Below are 18,379 nucleotides of genomic sequence, written 5' to 3'. Positions count from 1 at the left end.
TACAGCAGCTCTATTTGTAGAAACTAAACAGTGGAGACAACCCAAAGATCCATCAACAGGTGAGTGGATCAACCAGTTTTGGTATATCCATAAAATGAAATACTACTCAGCAATGAAAATGGATGAACTGTTAATACATTGTACAACTTGGATGAATCTCAAAATAATTATACTAAGTGAAGGAAACCAGATAGAGAATATACTCTGTGATTCCATTTACATGACATTCTGGAAAATTAAGACTTATCTATAGTGATATCACATCAGTGCTTTCCTGGAGGTGGGAGTAGAGTGGGGACAGGCAGGAGGGAGAATTTACAAGGTAGCACAAGGTAGCACAAGAGAACTTTTGGGAGTGATCCATATCCTGATTGTGATGATTCCCTGCATACATACCTATGTTCAAAATCATTAAACTATACACTTTAAATATGTACAGTTTATTGTATATCTGTTACTTCAAAATCAAAAAAGATGTAAACAATATGTGGAGAACTTTAATAGAAAGAGAAGAACTACAGTGACAATCGGGATATAAAGTAATGACAATATTTGAGTGAAATTGATCCAGATAGATCTCCTGATCTAATCTTAAAAGGAAGTGATAAATAGGGTTGAAAGAAAGAACCAGTGAGTAGGGGCTTTGAGGGGTAAATTGGGATCTGGCTATGCGAAGTAGTAATCCTGAGTTATGGCAGAATTATTCATAACCCTGGGGGTTTCTCTTCTTCTGGGATGCAGGCTAACTTGCCTCATAGGCATTTGGGATCTTAGTTCTCCCACCCATGTCCCCTGCATTGCAAGGTGGATTCCTAACCAGTGGATAACCAGAAAAGTCCTCCTGTTGCAGAATTTTAATGTAGCTGGACTTGTCTGTAATGCCTCTTAGTTTTCCTCTGGCAGCTTTCGACTCCACCCTAATTCTGCCTTGAGGTCCTCCACAAAACCCTACTACTATGTCATCTGGTAAAGGGTATACTCAACATTGAAGAAGCACTGTGTTACTTGAGCAGCAAGGTAAGAAATGGGTGAGAATGGTGTTTTAGGAAGACTCTTCTATGACATGAATAATGCATGCTGAAGGAGTATGGAGGACAGGCAGTTCACAAGACAGAACTAATAAGAAAATAATCTGTCCTGTTGTCCAAGTGAGAGTTTGAGCTCCCTGAAGCAGAAGGATGGAGAGGAAAGGGACCTGTTTTAGGAATTAAAGGACATAGTTTCTAGTTCTAGTTCTGTCAAGCAAAACCTTTGTGATTTTAGACAAGCCGCTTTGCTTCTCTGAACCTCTAGCTCCGCTTGGAAAATGGAGATAGTAATATCTGTATGGCTTTCATTAAGACCTTTGAAACAAATGTCTCATTTTGTTAAGATTGGTTAAGATTCTTCTCGAGGCAAGCAATGAAGATCAACTCTGGCTCACTTACATTAAAAACAAAGGGATGGGGACTTTCCTGGTGGTCCAGTGGCCTCCCCTTCCCAATGCAAGGAGCCCAGGTTCAACCTGGTCAGGGAACTGGATCCCACATGCCACAACTAAGAGTTCTCATGCCACAACAAAGACCTGGCACAGCCAAATAATTACATATAGAATTAAAACCAACAAAGGACGCCGGAATATCTCTCTTAGGGCCTAAGGACGATGTTTACCTATCAAGCCTCCAAAAGAGCCCATTCCAGGACACCTCCAGGAGTCTCAAAGGCAGGGACTTCTCTGCCATCACTATGACCCTAACCTCTCGCAGCTCCCAATCTGTCCGTGTCTGTCAGCCCTTAATTCCACATTCTGGGGGAGAGAGTCTGCTTGGCCCAGGCTGGGTCTCTTCTCCACTCCTGCATCAATCAGGCGTGTCAGGGGGCAGCATGGTATCATTATGCCATGACTTCTGGGCATCCCTCCCTCCCTGTGTATTAGAGGCAGCTCCCAGAGAAAGGGTGAGTGCTATGATTTGGATAGTCACCCTGGGAGGTCCCTGCTACACAAATACTTTACAATCAAAAAGCCTCTCAGCTTCTGATTCTACGTAGTGGTTAGCATAATTGTGAATATATAATAAGCCATTCATACCTTACTGATTTAAAAAAAGAAAAGACATACTGGGTGAAGTAAGTTAGAGAAAGACAAAAGATACAATATCACTTATATGTGGAATCTATAAAAGAATACAGATTAACTTATTTAAAAAACAGAAGTAGAATCGCAGATACAGAAAACAAACTTATGGTATCAGAGGGTAAAAGGGAAGAGGGATAAATTGGAAAATTGGGGTTGACATATATACACTATATAAAATAGATAACTATTAAGAACCTACTGAGGGAATTCTACTCAATACTCTGTAATGACCTTTATGGGAAAAGGAGTGGAGATATATGTGTGTGTGTGTGTGTGTGTGTGTGTGTGTGTGTGTATAACTGATTCACTTTGCTGTACACCTGAAACTAACACAACACTATAAATCAACTATTCTCCAATAAAAAAATTTTTTTTTAAAGATTATTCTGACAGAAGTGGTCAGGTAGATTGAAATCAGAACTGCAGGCCTGGAGTTTTAGCTAAAAAGCATTGCCTTCATCCACGTGGGAGTGGCTACAGGAATATGTAGGAATATGGGTACAGGGATGGGGAGTCAGAATCTGTGCAAAGCAGGAAGGGGCTATCACTGTGACAGATTGGACATGGGAAGTAAATAGAGGAGAGAAACCACAAATTGTCTCTCTTATGAGCCTGGGAAAGGATGTCGTCCTCAGTAATTGGAGGCAGAGAAGTGCTGTCCTTTGCATGGGAGAATGATGAGCTCACCTTTTAACACCTAAATGCCAGGTTGTCCCTGTGACCTTAGTGATGATGCTCTTGAGAGACGTAGATCAGAGTGAGTAGAGGCCGACTGTCAGCCTGAAGGCCAAGTCTGATGCTTTGTTCCTTCCAGACTGTGAACCATACAAATAAGTAAGAAAGCTACGTGAGGAAATCAGAAAGAACAAGTAGTCCATCTGCAAGATCTGACCAGAGTTGGAAAGTGAGATAAGAAAAGAGAAAGAGATAACTCAGAGAAGGGCACAAAAGAGAGCCCAGGCATGTTTGTTGAGCACTGCCTCCTGGGCACCGTCCTAAGTTCTAAATGAGATCTTTTGGGTGGCAGGCAAGAGAAACCTAAAAGGGAAGATCTATTCTTAGGATCACTGCATGCTCCCTAGAATCCTGTAATAGGAAGAGCATCTTGCTCCAGAAAGGAAATGAAACCACACACACACAAAAAATAATTTCCTCATGCCCAGTGAGAACATTCCACCTCTTTCCTCCTTTGTGTGCATTTCCATCTCCCTCCCTCTCCCTCCTCCTTCCCTTTCCTTTCCCCACTCCCACCTCTGTCCTGCCAAAATTTGCTCTTTTGGTTACCCCATCCATAGGGCAGTGCTCCAAAATTTTAAGTTTTCTCCTTTTCATAGACCAGCCGGACAGAGATTGAGGCTCCTTGTCTCAGTTCAGCATTCCTAAGAGAGAGAATCTAGTGAGTTGACCTTGTGGTGTGTACTCCTAGACAGACGAGTTGTGGTTAATGGAACAAAATGACTTAGCAGAAACATGGCTGTGTGCAGACTTCCCTCGTGGTCCAGAGGCTAAGACTCCGCGCTCCCAATGCAAGGGACACAGTTCGATCCCTGGTCAGGGAACTAGATCCCACATGTCGCAACTAAGGATCCTGCTTGCTGCAAGTGAAGATCTTGCGTGACACAATGAAGATGGAAAATCATGCTTGAGGCAGCTAAGACCTGGCACAGCCGAATACATGAATATTAAAGAAACGTGGCTGTGGAGCACCCACTGTTGATGGCCGAAGGCAGTTGCCAGAGAGGCTGGGTAGACGGTCCCATAAGGAGGCCCCTACAACCGTTCACATCTGCTCTTCAGCTCAACTCCCTGAGATAGAGCTCATCTTCTCCATCCAGATAAGAAAACTCAGGCACAGGAAAGTTCAATATGACACACAGGGTCACAGAGAGCGAGAGAGTCAGAACCAGTGCTCAAACCCAGGTGTATCCAGCTCCAGAGCCTCTTTTTTCCTACCACTCTGCAGGTTTATTCAGCAGTGCAAAGCTGCTTTCCCTCTGCCAATTTGGAATCCGTGAAGTTATTTGTTTTCCAGAACAAGCAACTTAGAATAAGATTAGGCACTAGAGTAGAGATGGCTGGTTTAGTAGCAAGAAGAGTTAGGAAGCCTAAACTGGAAATAATCACTGCTGCTGCTGCTGCTGCTAAGTCGCTTCAGTTGTGTCCGACTCTGTGCGACCCCATAGACGGCAACCTACCAGACTCCCCCGTCCCTGGGATTCTCCAGGCAAGAACACTGGAGTGGGTTGCCATTTCCTTCTCCAGTGCATGCAAGTGAAAAGTGAAAGTGAAGTCGCTCAGTCATGTCCGATCCTCAGCTACCCCATGGACTGCAGCCTTCCAGGCTCCACTGTCCATGGGATTTTCCAGGCAAGATTACTGGAGTGGGGTGCCATTGCCTTCTCTGGGAAATAATCACTAGTCATGAAAATAATGACTAACCAGACACTATCTCACAGTTACTGTTGCTGCTGCTGCTAAGTCGCTTCAGTCATGTCCAACTCTGTGCGACCCCATAGACAGCAGCCCACCAGGCTCCCCCGTCCCTGGGATTCTCCAGGCAAGAACACTGGAGTGGGTTGCCATTTCCTTCTCCAATGCATGAAAGTGAAAAGTGAAAGTGAAGTCGCTCAGTCATGTCCGACTCTTAGGAACCCAAGGACTGCAGCCTACCAGGCTCCTCTGTCCGTGGGATTTTCCAGGCAAGAGTTCTGGAGTGGGTTGCCATTGCCTTCTCCGCACAGTTACTGAGGGCTACTGAGTATTATGGGCTTCCCAGTTGGCTCAGTGGGTAAAGAATCCACCTGCAACGCAGGAGATGTGGGTTGGATCGCAGGGTTGGGAAGATCCCCTGGAGGAGGGCATGGCAACCCACTCCAGTATTCTTGCCTGGAAAATCCCATGGACAGAGATCCCTGATGGGCTACAGTCCGTACGGTTGCAAAGAGTTGGACACGACTGAAGCGACTGAGCACACACGCACTGAGTATTATGAATTAGCTCATTTAATTCTCACAACCAACTTATGAAGGTAAATAGTACTGTTACCTTGTTTTACAGATAAGGAAACTGAGGTACAGGCAGGTATCCACTCAAACAGCTAGTAAGAGGCAGAGCCAGGCCTCAGAGACTAGACTCCTAGCCTGGCCACAGTCCTGCTGCCAGCCGGGTGGAACCCAGGAGCAGGCCCGCCAGAGGACCTGCCGTGGTTATTCCAGGCCGTCCACGTCTCCTGCCATCTGGCCTAATGGCTCTGCCCATTCTCGACTCTCTAAAGTTCTTTCCCTCTCACTGCAGACACTGGTGGAGGAGGAGCCCCTGCAGTCTCTCTTCAGCCCTGTGCTCCAGGAGGTCTTTATCACCATCACTGACTTCAGGTGAGGCCCGCATGCCCCCTGTGCGTGCATCTTGCTTCCTCATTCAGGGCCAGTGCCAGAGCCAACGGACGTGCTTCCTATTTTTAACTCCTGAAAACTATTTAGAAAGTGAAGGGGAAGTCAGATCCATGTTTCTGTGTAAGAAGTTGGCTTTCGTGTGTGCTCCCATCTGTATCTCAAAGACCTACTAGAACCTCTGTGGAGCTCAGTTGTGTCCAGAGTATATTCAGTATAAAGGTATTCCCATATATGCTTCATGACAGCAGAAGTCCATGGCCTGAGAAATTTGGAAGGGCTGTCTGATATTTACCTCTCTTAGAGGTTAGTACGGCACATTAACTGATTAAAGGTCCCAAGAAGTCCTGTAGTTAAAAGGTTTTTAAACTTGGGTCTGCCCACCAGTCCCCAAACTCAAAACCAAAAACTAACAAGCATTCAGCACAACACACTTTGGAAAACTGTGGTTTGCTGTATCAGACTGTAGCTGGCTGGCGTCCTTCTGTGGTTGAACTGGAGGAAAGCCTGAGGAGTCACTCTTGTGGGTTGGGGAGGGAAAGGAAGGGACCAGGTTGGAGGCTCTGAGCCTGAAACTCCTCCTCTTAACCTTTGCGAGGTTTGTCCAGACAGACTGACAAGCGTGCCATTGGTCTCCTCCATTAGAATGATATACCAAGCAGTTTCTCCTTCTCTTTGGGGTCACTTGGATTCCTGCTTATCAACATCAAATCAGATTCTTCCCAGCTAGTTATTCCCAAACTGTCTTTTTTTTAGTTGCCAAGATGTCTACTTGCTGTTTGGTTCTGAAGATCGAGCTGACCTGTTCAGTCTTGTCACCAAAAGTGTAATTGCTCTGCCCTCTATCAAGACCCTTATCCCTCCGCAGGAAATCATGCCAGGTGGATCCTGCAATTCAGAGGTAACTCACACCTTGCCAGAGTAACTTGCCAGCCACAGGGTCAGCTGATCTTGGCTTTTTGAAAGTACATTCGATTTTTTGGAACTCACCAAAAACTATTTAAGCAAAGTCTGGTGAATAAAATGGGTGGCGCAGCCAGGTGGCGCAGTTGGCAAAGAATCTGCTTGCCAGTGCAGGAGACGAATAAAATAGGTTGTTAAATAGTTTTTTTTTTTTTTAATCCCACTGTATTTTGTTTTCTTCCCTTCATTCCTTCTTTTCCTGCACCTGGCTTTACAATAAGACGGGAACGTTCATATGCCTAGTTTTTCAATAACATCTTATGGGAAAACCAAATGAACTTGTTGGCCAGCCCTATGCATCAGGTGCCAGAGAGAGGCTTCCTGATGAGGTGACAGTTGCAGAGAGGGCATGTCAACATCTCTGTAAGAAAAGCTTTCAAGCAGAGAAAAGAGGAAGGGAAGGGCCAAGGCTGGATTTCCTTCTGCAGCTGGTGAACTGGAAGGTGAAGCAGTTGCCAAAGGGGACTTTGTTCTCTGGGTTTTGAGGTATCAGAAAGGCTCACAAGTCAAGCTTTAAAAGTATGTTGATAACCTGTAAGTAGTTCTCACATGTAGTGAGAATCAGTTAACTGGGTTCCTGGTAAGGCTGAGATGTCCATTTGAAATGAAGATGTATTGTTTCACCTCAAGTCACATACTGCCTGCGAGTGTTTTACGCAAAGGTCCTTTACCTTTGAGTAAGCTCTAAGATAACCAGGAGAGCCTTAAAGTGTGCAGTGTGGGAGAGCTTCCCACGGGGTCCTCACTAACCCTGTGCCTTTGCAGTATCTCTACAGGCAGACATTCCAGGCGTTCGTTGAGATGCTCCAGAGTTTGGTGATAAAAGACCAACATTTGGAAAATCTTGACATCATTTTTAAGGTAAACAAGATATCAGGAGAGAATGGGTAACTATTCCTATTAACTGGTGAAAGTGGAAGAAAAAAATTTGGAAAGGTTAAGTTTTAGGAGGCAACATAATAGGCGAGTATGGGCTTCCCTGGTGGCTCAGACGGTAAAGAATCTGCCTGCAATTCAAGAGACACAGGTTTGATCTCTGGGTCAGGAAGATCCCCTGGAGTAGAAAATGGCAACCCACTCCAGTATTCTTACCTGGAAAATTCCATGGACAGAAGAGTCTGGCGGGCTACAGTCCATGGGGTCGAAAATAGTCAGACGCAACTGAGGAACTAACACTTTCACTTAATGTAATAGGTGAGTATCAGCTCTGCGTGTTGAGTCAGACTTGGGTTCAAATTCTGACTCTCTGCCATTCATTGGTTAAATACATTCAGCAAGGAATTTAATCTTGCAGTCTTCACCTTTTTAAAATACTTATCTATGTATTTATGGCTGCACTAGGTCTTTGTTCTTCGAAAGCACAGGCTTCTTCCAGTTGTGGTGAGTGGGTCTGCTCTGCGGTGCATGGGCTGCTCATTGAGGTGGCTTCTCTCATTGCGAAGCACAAGCTCTAGGTACATGGACTCAATAGTTGTGGCACACGGGCCTAGTTGCCTCAAGGCATGTCAGATCTTCCGGGATCAAACCTGTGTCCCCTGTGTTGGCAGGCGGGTTCTTAACCACTGGACTACCAAGGAGGTCTGTCTTCTCACCTTTAAATGGAGATAATAAGTACTATGAGTATTGAATAAATGGCCTTCAAAAATGGTTTAAATGCTTGCTATAATTATTCCTTAAATTATTTTTGCTCATTACTATAGAAGGGCTTCAATCAGTGATCAAGAGAACAGAGTCAGCCTCGTGAAGAAGTAAATAGGCAGCTGCCTACCAGGCAAGGTTATTCATAGCCACCTGCCATCACCTGTACCCGTTCCAGTAGCTGCCATTCCACCAATAGAGTGTTACTCATTGGAGTGCATTCACTGCAGTTCAAGCGTCTTACTCTCTTTCTTCTTTTTAAGATGCAGCTATTCTAGAAAGGGATAACCCTTTAAACTATTATTAATCATTTGCACCTTTATGCAAATAGATACTAATCTTTGCCACAACAGACCTTAACATTATTTTTCATGCTTGTGCTCAGTTGCGTCCAACTCTTTGTGACTCTATGGACCGTAGCCTGCCAGGTTCATCTGTCCATGGGATTTTTCCAGGAAGAATACTGGAGTGAGTTGCCATCTACTCCTCCAGGGGATCTTCCCAACCCAGGGCTTGACCCAGTCTCCTATGTCTCCAGCATTGGCAGGCGGGTTCTTTAGCACTGAGCCACCTGGGAAGCCAGACGTTATTTCTCATCCTCCTTCTATTTATACATCAACACTCCAGCCACGTTGGGTTTCTCTAATTTATCTGGTTGTGCCTTGTACCTTCCTGCCTTCCTAGCTTAATTCAAGCCATTTCTTCTACCTGAAATGCCACCCTTTCTGTGAAGTTCCTCCTCTATGAATCCTTCCCTGACTGTTTCAGGCAGATACAATTTCCCATTCTCAGTTCAGTTCCCAGTTCAGTTGCTCAGTCGTGTCCGACTCTTTGCGACCCCATGGACTGAAGCACACCAGGCCTCCCTGTCCATCGCCAATTCCTGGAGTTCACTCAAACTCATGTCCATTGAGTCAGCAATACCATCCAACCATCTCATCTTCTGTCATCCCCTTCTCCTCCTGCCTTCAATCGTTCCCAGCATCAGGGTGTTTTCAATGAGTCAGTTCTTCAAGTCAGGTGGCCAAAGTATTGGAGTTTCACCTTTAGCATCAGTCCTTCCAATGGACACCCAGGACTGATCTCCTTTAGGAAGGACTGGTTGGATCTCCTTGCAGTCCAAGGGACTCTCAAGAGTCTTCTCCAACACCACAGTTCAAAAGCATCAATTCTTCAGTGTTCAGCCTTCTTTATAGTTCAACTCTCACATCCATACGTGACCACTGGAAAAACCATAGCTTTGACTAGACGGACCTTTGTTGGCAAAGTAATGTCTCTGCTTTTGAATATGCTATCTAGGTTGGTCATAAATTTTCTTCCAAGGAACAAGCATCTTCTAATTTCATGCCTGCAGTCACCATCTTCAGTGATTTTGGAGCTCAAAAAATAAGGTCTGTCACTGTTTCCCTATCTATTTGCCATGAAGTGATGGGACCAGATGCCATGATCTTAGTTTTCTGAATGTTGAGTTTTAAGCCAGCTTTTTCACTCTCTTCTTTCACTTTCATCAAGAGTTTCTTTAGTTCTTCTTCACTTTCTGCCAGAAGGGTGGTGTCATCTGCATATCTGAGGCTATTGATATTTCTGCTGGCAATCTTTATTCCAGCTTGTGCTTCATCCAGCCCAGTGTTTCTCATGATGTACTCTGCATATAAATTAAATAAGCAGGGTGACAATATACAGCCTTGACGTACTCCTTTCCCTATTTGGAACCGGTCTGTTGTTCCATGTCCAGTTCTAACTGTTGCTTCCTGACCTCCATACAGAGTTCTCAAGAGGCAGGTCAGGTGGTCTAGTATTCCCATCTCTTGAAGAATTTTCCAGTTTCTTGTGATCCACACAGTCAAAGGCTTTGGCATAGTCAGTAAAACAGAAGGAGATGTTTTTCTGGAACTCTCTTGCTTTTTCCATGATCCAGCGAATGTTGGCAATTTGATCTTTGGTTCCTCTGCCTTTTCTAAAACAGCTTGAACATCTGGAAGTTCACAGTTCATGTACTGTTGAACCCTGGCTTGGAGAATTTTGAGCATTACTTTAGTAGCATGTGAAATGAGTGCAATTGTTCAGTAAGTAGTTTGAGCATTCATTGGCATTGCCTTTCTTTGGGATTGGAAAGAAAACTGACCTTTTCAGTCCTGTGGCCACTGCTGAGTTTTCCAAATTTGCTGGCATATTGAGTGCAGCACTTTCACAGCATCATCTTTTAGGATTTGAAGTAGCTCTACTGGAATTCCTTCACCTCCACTAGCTTTGTTCATAGTGATGCTTCCTAAGACCCACTTGACTTCGCATTCCAGGATGTCTGGCTCTAGGTTGGTGATTCAGGCAGATGCAATTTCCCATCCTCAAAGCTCCTTAATAGCACATCATTGATTTTCTTTCTTTCTTAAATAGATTTCATAAGGCTAAAAGCATTCAGAAGTAGGGATTAAATAATTGAGGAAAGTTGGATGAAGAGAAAATCAAGTCTAGAATATAAGCACCAGTAGAAGCTGGACCACCTGACTCCCTAGGTCTTTGTGGTGGTTTGTCATCCCACTACTTTCATATGCAACCAGAACTGGTTTGTCATTTAAGAAAATGTTTTCAGACGTGGTAGTGACATGTGGCAGACTTCCCAGAAGGCACAGTGGTAGGCCGGTGCAAGAGAGACAGGAGATGAGGGTTCAGTTCGTGGATTGGGACAATCTCATAGAGCAGGAAATGGCAATCCACTCCAGTATTCTTGTCTGGAAAATTCCAGGACCTGAGGAGTCTGGCAGGCCACAGTCCATGCAGTCGCACGGAGTTGGACATGACTTAGCGACTGAGCGTGCGTGCACAGAGTTACATGTGGGACTTTTCCCTCCACACTTCTTCTAAAAGAATATGGTGTTATCACAGATCTTCCTGATAAACCACTTTTTTAAATGTAAAAAGTTGGTTTCAAGTTTTCCATTTATAGTCTGTAAAAGCAAATTGAATGCTTCCTGTTATGCATAAATATCTTAAGTACTGAGATTTCTAGGATTATAATAGAAAACCAGTTCTATCAGAAAGTCTTTGAGTACCTATTAGAGAAATTAAACAATTTTAGTAAAATATGAGCTCATGACTTTTGGATTATTTTCCTAGATCAAGCTGCTTAACCATTTATTTTTCACAGCACATGGATCCCTGGTTACAGTCAGACAAAGACCATGAACGGGAACGGGCCACAACCAGCATGACTCAAGTTCTGAAGTGTTTATTCAAACATCTCAGCCTGCAAGTAAGTTGACCTCCAGTTGAAGATGAAGGATCCAGAGCTATCCTTTGAACTGCCCAGTTCCCCTCCTGTTTATGGCTCTCCAGACTGGTGCCTTCTTGATGCTCATGTAAGAACATTTGGCATTATTCACTTATCTGCTCCTCTCCCCTAAGTGAGCAGCTTGAGGCCAGGTACTGTGTTTAGTAATCTTGCATACCCAAGGGGATGCACTAGACTTTGAAGCAGTAAAGTGTAGCAGGCAAATATAAGTATGTAAGTCAATTTAAAGATCTCCCAGCATCTCAGAGAAAATGGTTCTACAATACCTCCTCTCTTTTCCCTTTTGCATTCTCACTTTCCAGTTGTTCTGAATTCTCTCCCATAATTCCTAAAAAGAATTCCCCAAACTCAGATCCTCTTTCCTGATCTGTTCCTTTTTGTCATCTACAAAATCTCTTTCTTCTTTCCTCAGTAGATCTTCTCCACACTGGAGTCTCTTCTGTTCTCCATCCACCATTTCTCCAATCTGCATAGTAAGGCCCAGGAATTGGAAGAGAAGCTGGGGGAGAGTCGGAATAGTAGGTCTTTATGAGAATTCCTCAGAGAACTTACCATTGATGTGAATATTCTAACAGTCAAAAGGACAGCATGCCACTACGTTTCTCATTTCTCCCTTTGAAAACACATCCAAACTTGCCACCTCCTTACTGAAGCTCAGCCCCTCAAACGATGGAACTTCCCTGGTTCTCTGTTTGGTCGATGAGAGCACATGACTTCTGGCTCACTGACCACCTTATTATTCTGTGCTCACTGGCTACCCTATTGTCTGACCACATGCATGCTTCTTCCTCAAACTCTAATTTTGGCTGCAGACTAAAGACAAGAGTTTCAAATGACTTCTTCCTATGCATAATCTCCCTCTAGGCTCGGCAGAACCTCCTCAGCATTTTCTTCCTGGCAAGAATTGCCAACGTAAGGGTGCTTAACTTAGGTGCCCGAGGGGTCTGTGAACATCAGGAAAGTTCTATGCAGAATTTTGTGTGGTGCAGTCTTCTGGATTTTTCTGAGGAAGGTTCACTGTTTGTGTCCACAGTGCCAGCCCCAGTGCCTTATCCATAAGTGCTAGGGTCATAACCAGTACCTGGCACATAATGGATACTCAGTGTTTGTTGACTGAATGAATGAACATATTATCAGAGAATGAAAGATCTTACACAGTTCGCATATGTGATTCTCTGTTGAGTGTACATAGGTTGTAGAAGCTGTTGTTTCCACTATCTCAATCTATTTTTCTGAAAAGCCACAGTGGAAATTTCTTTCTGCCTCAATCCTAGGAACAGTCGTGCTGCCTCTGTATGGCTATTTGCTTCTGCCTTCATGGACAGTGTGAATCCTATTAGGTTTTTCTGCGTGAACCCTGAGAAAGTCTGAAGCAGCTCTGTGGCCTAGTTTGACTAAAAGATGATCCTGCATTCTGCATGCTAACAAAACCCTTAACTTATCTTTTCTGCCTTCATTTTTTTTTAATTCGTCCCACTTGCTTCACTATTTATTTTAAATTATATTTCTTTTTCTGGTAGGTTTTGACCAGCTACTTGACTTTTTTTCCATAATATGGTAAAATATCTATAAATAAAAATTTTACATATTGTCAGTTGGTATATCTCAACTTTGTATCTGACTTTTTCACTTAGCAAACTAGCACATATTCCTGAAAAAAGGGAAGAGTGAAAGTTAGTCACTCAGTTGTGTCTGACTGTTATCCCATGGACTGCAGACTGCCACACTTCTCTGTCCATGGAATTCTCCAAGCAAGAGTGCTAGAGAGGGGTGCCGTTGCCTTCTCCAGAGGATCTGCCTGATCCAAGGATTGAACCCAGGGATTGAATCTTCATTGCAGGAAGATTCTTTACCATTTGAACCACCGAGGCTAATTTATTCCCAATTTATTATAAATTCTTGGGATACTTGTTTCCTAATGGTTGTATTCATAGTTCTTGTTGTTCAGTCACTCGGTTGTGTCTGACTCTTTGTAACCCCATGAACTACAGCATGCCAGGCTTCCCTGTGCTTCCCCCTCTCCCAGAGCTTGATCAAACTCATGTCCAATGAGTAGGTGATGCCATCCAACCATCTTGTCCTCTGTCATCCCCTTCTTCTTCTGCCTTCATTATTTCCTAGCATCAGAGTCTTTTGTAATAAGTCAGCTCTTCATATCAGGTAGCCAAAGTATTGGAGTTTCAGCTTCAGCATCAGTCCTTCCGATGACTATTCAGGACTGATTTCCTTTAGTATTGACTGGTTTGATCTTCTTGCTGTCCAGGGGACTCTCAAGAGTCTTCTCCAACACCACAGTTCAGAAGCATCAGTCTTTCAGTGTGCAGCCTTCTTTATAGTCCAACTCGTACAGCCGTACATGACCACAGGAAAAACCATAGCTTTGACTACATGGACCTTTGTTGGCAAAGTAATGTCTCTGCTTTTTAATATGCTGTCTAGGTTGGTCATAACTTTTCTTCCAAGGAGCAAACATCTTTTAATTTCATGGCTGCAATCACCATCTGCAGTGATTTGGGAGCCGAAGAAAGTAAAGCCTATCACTGTTTCCATTGTTTCCCCATCTATTTGCCATGAAGTGATGGCACCAGATGCCATGATTTTCGTTTTTTGAATGTTAAGTTTCAAGCCAGCTTTTTTACTCTCTTCTTTCACTTTCATCAAGAGGCTCTTTAGTTCCTCTTTGCTTTCTGCCGTAAGGGTGGTGTCATCTGCATATCTGAGATTATTGATATTTCTGCCGGCAATCTTGATTCAAGCTTGTGCTTCATCCAGCCAAGCATTTCACATGATGTATTCTGCATCATAACTTAAATAAGCAGAATGACAATATACAGCATTGACGTACTCCTTTCCCTATTTGGAACCGGTCTGTTGTTCTGTGTCCAGTTCTAACTGTTGCTTCCTGACCTCCATACAGATTTCTCAAGAGGCAGGTCAGGTGGTCTGGTATTCCCATCTCTTGAAGAATTTTCCAGTTTGTTGTGATCCACACAGTCAAAGGCTTTGGCATAGTCAATAAAGTAGAAGTAGATGTTTTTCTGGAACTCTTTTGTTTTTTCGATGATCCAGTGGATGTTGGCAATTTGATCTCTGGTTCCTCTGCCTTTTCTAAATCCAGCTTGAACATCTGGAATTTCTAAGTTCACATACTGTTGAAGCCTGGCTTGGAGACTTTTGAGCATTACTCTTTGCCAGCATGTGAGATGAGTGTAAATGTATGGTAGTTTGAGCATTCTTTGGCATTGCCTTTCTTTGGGATTGAAATGAAAACTGACCTCTTCCAGTCCTGTGGCCACTGCTGAGTTTTCCATATTTGCTGGTATATTGAGTGCAGCACTTTCACAGCACCATCTTTTAGGATTTGAAATAACTCAACTGGAATTCCATCACCTCTACTAGCTTTGTTCGTAGTGATGCTTCCTAAGGCTCACTTGACTTCACATTCCAGGATGTCTGGCACTAGGTGAGTGATCACACCATCGTGATTATCTGGATTGTGAAGATCTTTTTTGTACAGTTCTTCTGTGTATTCTTGCCACCTCTTCTTAATATCTTCTGCTTCTGTTAGGTCCATAGCGTTTCTGTCCTTTATTGTGCCCATCTTTGCATGAAATGTTCCCTTGGTATCTCTAATTTTCTTGAAGAGAAAATTATTGTTTTCCTCTATTTCTTTGCATTGATCACTGAGGAAGGCTTTCTTATCTCTCCTTGCTATTCTTTGGAACTCTGAATTCAGATGAGTGTATCTTTCCTTTTTTCCTTTGCCTTTTCACAGTTATTTGTAAGGCCTCTTCAGACAACCATTTTGCCTTTTTGCTTTTCTTTTTCTTGGGGGTGGTTTTGATCACTACCTCCTGTACAATGTTATACATCTCCATCCATATTTCTTCATGCACTCTATCAGATCTAATCCCTTGAATCTATTTGTCACTTCCACTGTATAACTGTAAGGGATTTGATTTAGGTCATACCTGATGGCCTAGTCATTTTACCTACTTTCCTTAATTTAAGTCTGAATTTGGCAAAAAGGAGTTCCTGATCTGGGTGACAGTCAGCTCCCCATCTTGTTTTTACTGACTATATAGAGCTTCTCCATCTTTGGCTGCAAAGAATACAATCAATCGGATTTCAATGTTCACCATCTGGTGATGTCCATGTGTGGAGTCGTCTCTTGTGTTGTTGGAAGAGGGTGTTTGCTGTGACCCGTGCGTTCCCTCTGACAAAATGTCGTCCACTGGAGAAGGGAATGGCAAACCACTTCAGCATTCTTGTCTTGAGAACCCCATGAACAGTATAGTTCTTATTGCTATTGGCAATTATTTTGAATATGTGGTCTTTAAAAACCATGCTAGAGGGACTTCTCGGTGGTCCAGTGATTGAGCCCACCTTCCAGTGCAGGGGACACTGATTCCATCCCCAGCTGGGGAACTGTGATACCACATGTCCCAGGGCAACTAAGCCTGTAAGCCACAACTACTGACCCGGAAAGCCACAACTAGAGAGAAGCCTGTACGCCACAACAAAAGATCCCACGTGCCACAACTAAGACCCAATGCAGCCAAAAATAAATAAATATTTAAAAAGAAAAAAGTAGTAAAAACAGTGCTAGAATGAACATCTTTATACACAAAGCATTTTTCAGGTTGCTTACTTAAATTAGAATTTATCCTATGTAATAGCATCTGCTGGATATATTGTATCTACACATGTTAAATGTTAACCCAGAAGATCCGAGGGCTGGATAGAACACTGGCCCTTCTCTCGAGCAGGAGGTTGCAGAATTACTTCTACAGTTGAAATCTGAGGCATCAAATGCACATGCAGTCTAACGGTATTTTTCTTTTGCTTCCTAATCAGCTTCCAGTGCGATTCCAAAGACTTGGACACCTGGTGGCTCTGATGGCTCTGCTGTGTGGGGACCCGCTGAAAGAGGTGGCCGAGGAGGCTGCGGAGGGCATGCACTACCTGCTGCACATCACGCTGAGGCTGAAGTGTAAGGCACTGCTGGAGGCGGTGAGGCCCTGAGTCAGTTCTCCAGCATAGCACAAAAAGCGCCAGGCCTCCTTGGGCACTCACTGCCCACATTCTAGAAAGACTTTTACCCTGGTTCATAGAGAGAACGGTACCCCGTCCCTAGGCAAAGATAGAGCCACACTGACTTAATAATTAGAAGGATTACACTGGATCAGACCCATCAGCGTCAGCCATATGCATGCCCATGGAGTTGGAGCAGAAAACATGTGGCCCTGTGGACAAGCTGGAGTAGTTAGTTTAGTTGCAAGTAGAAGAAGTTCTTGCCATCCCTTGGGCCTGCCTTTATATGTTTATCCCAGAAACGTTTACTAAGTCCTTACTCAGATCTAACAGTAACCAGAAAATATGTGGTCCGATCCTTATGTGGGCTTCACAGGGGACGCAGTGGTAAAGAATCTGCCTGCCAATGTAGGAGATGCAAGAGACATGGGTTTGATCTCCGGGTTGGGAAGATCCCTTGGAGAAGGAAATGGCAACCCACTCCAGTATTTTTGCCCAGAAAATGCCATGGACAGAGGAGCCTGGTGGGCTACAGTCTGTGGGGTTGCAAAGAGTCAGATACACTAAGCGCACACACACACACAATCCTTAGATGTAACACATGATCTAGTGGGGGCATCAGAGAATCAGAGGGTCAACAAATAACTGTTCTTATAAACACTTGACTGCTATAAAGGGAAATTACAGAGGCCAATGAGTAAGGATCAAATCTAGTTGTGGGGTTCAGAAATGGCCTGTCTGAAGATAACCTAAAAAATAACATTTAGTCAGGTGAAGTGATAAGAAGAGTATATTAGGCAGAAGGAACAGCGTGAGCAAGGACACTCAGCAGGTATGAACGTGGGGAGTTTGAATAACAAAGAAAGGGCCATGGTGGTCAAGGAGTGAATCACCGATCCCCACAGTTGGAAGAAACTTCAGAAGATATCTAACCCAGACTTCCCCAGTGTTGAGTCTGAGTCCATTCTATCCCTACCCAGCAGTTGCCCAGCCTGGGCTTGCTTATACCAAGGACAGCATAGTACTCTACTTCCCAAAGCAGCAGTCTCATTTCTGGGCAGCTCTGAGTATGAGCTTTGTCTGCTGAGACATACAGCCACGGGAACACAGCTGGTTGTTCATTCAGCAAATATTTATGAAGCACTTCTTGTTCGAGGGATGCATTGGTGAGTAAGACAGGCAAGGTCCCATCCCGCCAAGAGCTTATAGTTGGAGAAACAGTATCCTCAACCATGGGCTCAGATACTTCCTAGAGATCAACCATGTGCTCAGATACTTCCTAGAGATAAATTTCCAGTGAAGATGAGCCACAATAAAACAGGAGGAAAACAAAACACTGTTAGGGCATCTTTGCAGACTCAGTATCAGCAAAACTAGACACATAGACAGTTCTGATTGCAAAACTATCAAACTCAGTACAAAACTGTGTAAATTTTTGTCGGGACCTAAGCTTCATAGGAAGGAAGACTCCTCAAAAGTCCTCACCAATGGGGAAATAAATGGTTTAACTTGCCTTGTTTGTATTCCCAAATCACTCAAAAGCTCTTACAAAGAGCTCTTCTTTTTTCTTTCAGCTCTTTTTATATATTGCTCTTCCACAGAAGAGAAGCAAATCAGATTAACATTCATTCCTTCCCCCATTTTTTTGGGAGGGGATGTAAAAAGTAAAAATGAGCATTTTTACTCAAGTGAAATAGACAAAAATAAGACTGGGGATCTACTTCAACCTGAAGATCAACCAGACTTGCAAAATCAAGAAAAAGGAAATAAGTCAGAAAGTATTAATATGTTACATTATTTTCTCAGGTATCACTTACGACAAGAAAAATCGCCAACGCTTGAAAAGAGCAGTGAAAAAATGTCGAGAACTCCTAGAACTCTACAATGTTAAACAGTTCTATAGTTGTCCCTTCAGAATTGCCCAGGTAATCAGAATGACTAAAATTTTAA

At 43.5% G+C, this 18,379-nt stretch overlaps 1 protein-coding gene across 2 annotated transcripts in view; it reads left to right on the top strand.

The window, feature by feature from the left end:
- Positions 1-18,379, top strand: part of MROH8 (maestro heat like repeat family member 8) — a 59,839-nt gene that overhangs the window by 13,924 nt on the left and 27,536 nt on the right. For both annotated transcript variants that reach the window (XM_055544990.1, XM_055544991.1), the window contains exons 5-10: positions 5,411-5,490; positions 6,262-6,406; positions 7,234-7,329; positions 11,252-11,356; positions 16,253-16,388; positions 18,236-18,354. In XM_055544990.1, the coding sequence (XP_055400965.1) occupies positions 5,411-5,490; positions 6,262-6,406; positions 7,234-7,329; positions 11,252-11,356; positions 16,253-16,388; positions 18,236-18,354 (681 nt within the window). The remainder of the gene's footprint in view (positions 1-5,410; positions 5,491-6,261; positions 6,407-7,233; positions 7,330-11,251; positions 11,357-16,252; positions 16,389-18,235; positions 18,355-18,379) is intronic.

This window comes from Bubalus kerabau, chromosome 13 (assembly GCF_029407905.1).
Source record: "Bubalus kerabau isolate K-KA32 ecotype Philippines breed swamp buffalo chromosome 13, PCC_UOA_SB_1v2, whole genome shotgun sequence".
NCBI classification, from domain to species: domain Eukaryota; kingdom Metazoa; phylum Chordata; class Mammalia; order Artiodactyla; family Bovidae; genus Bubalus; species Bubalus kerabau.
The sequence above is the reverse complement of the archived record's forward strand: the minus strand, read 5'-3'. Positions and strand labels throughout refer to the sequence as shown.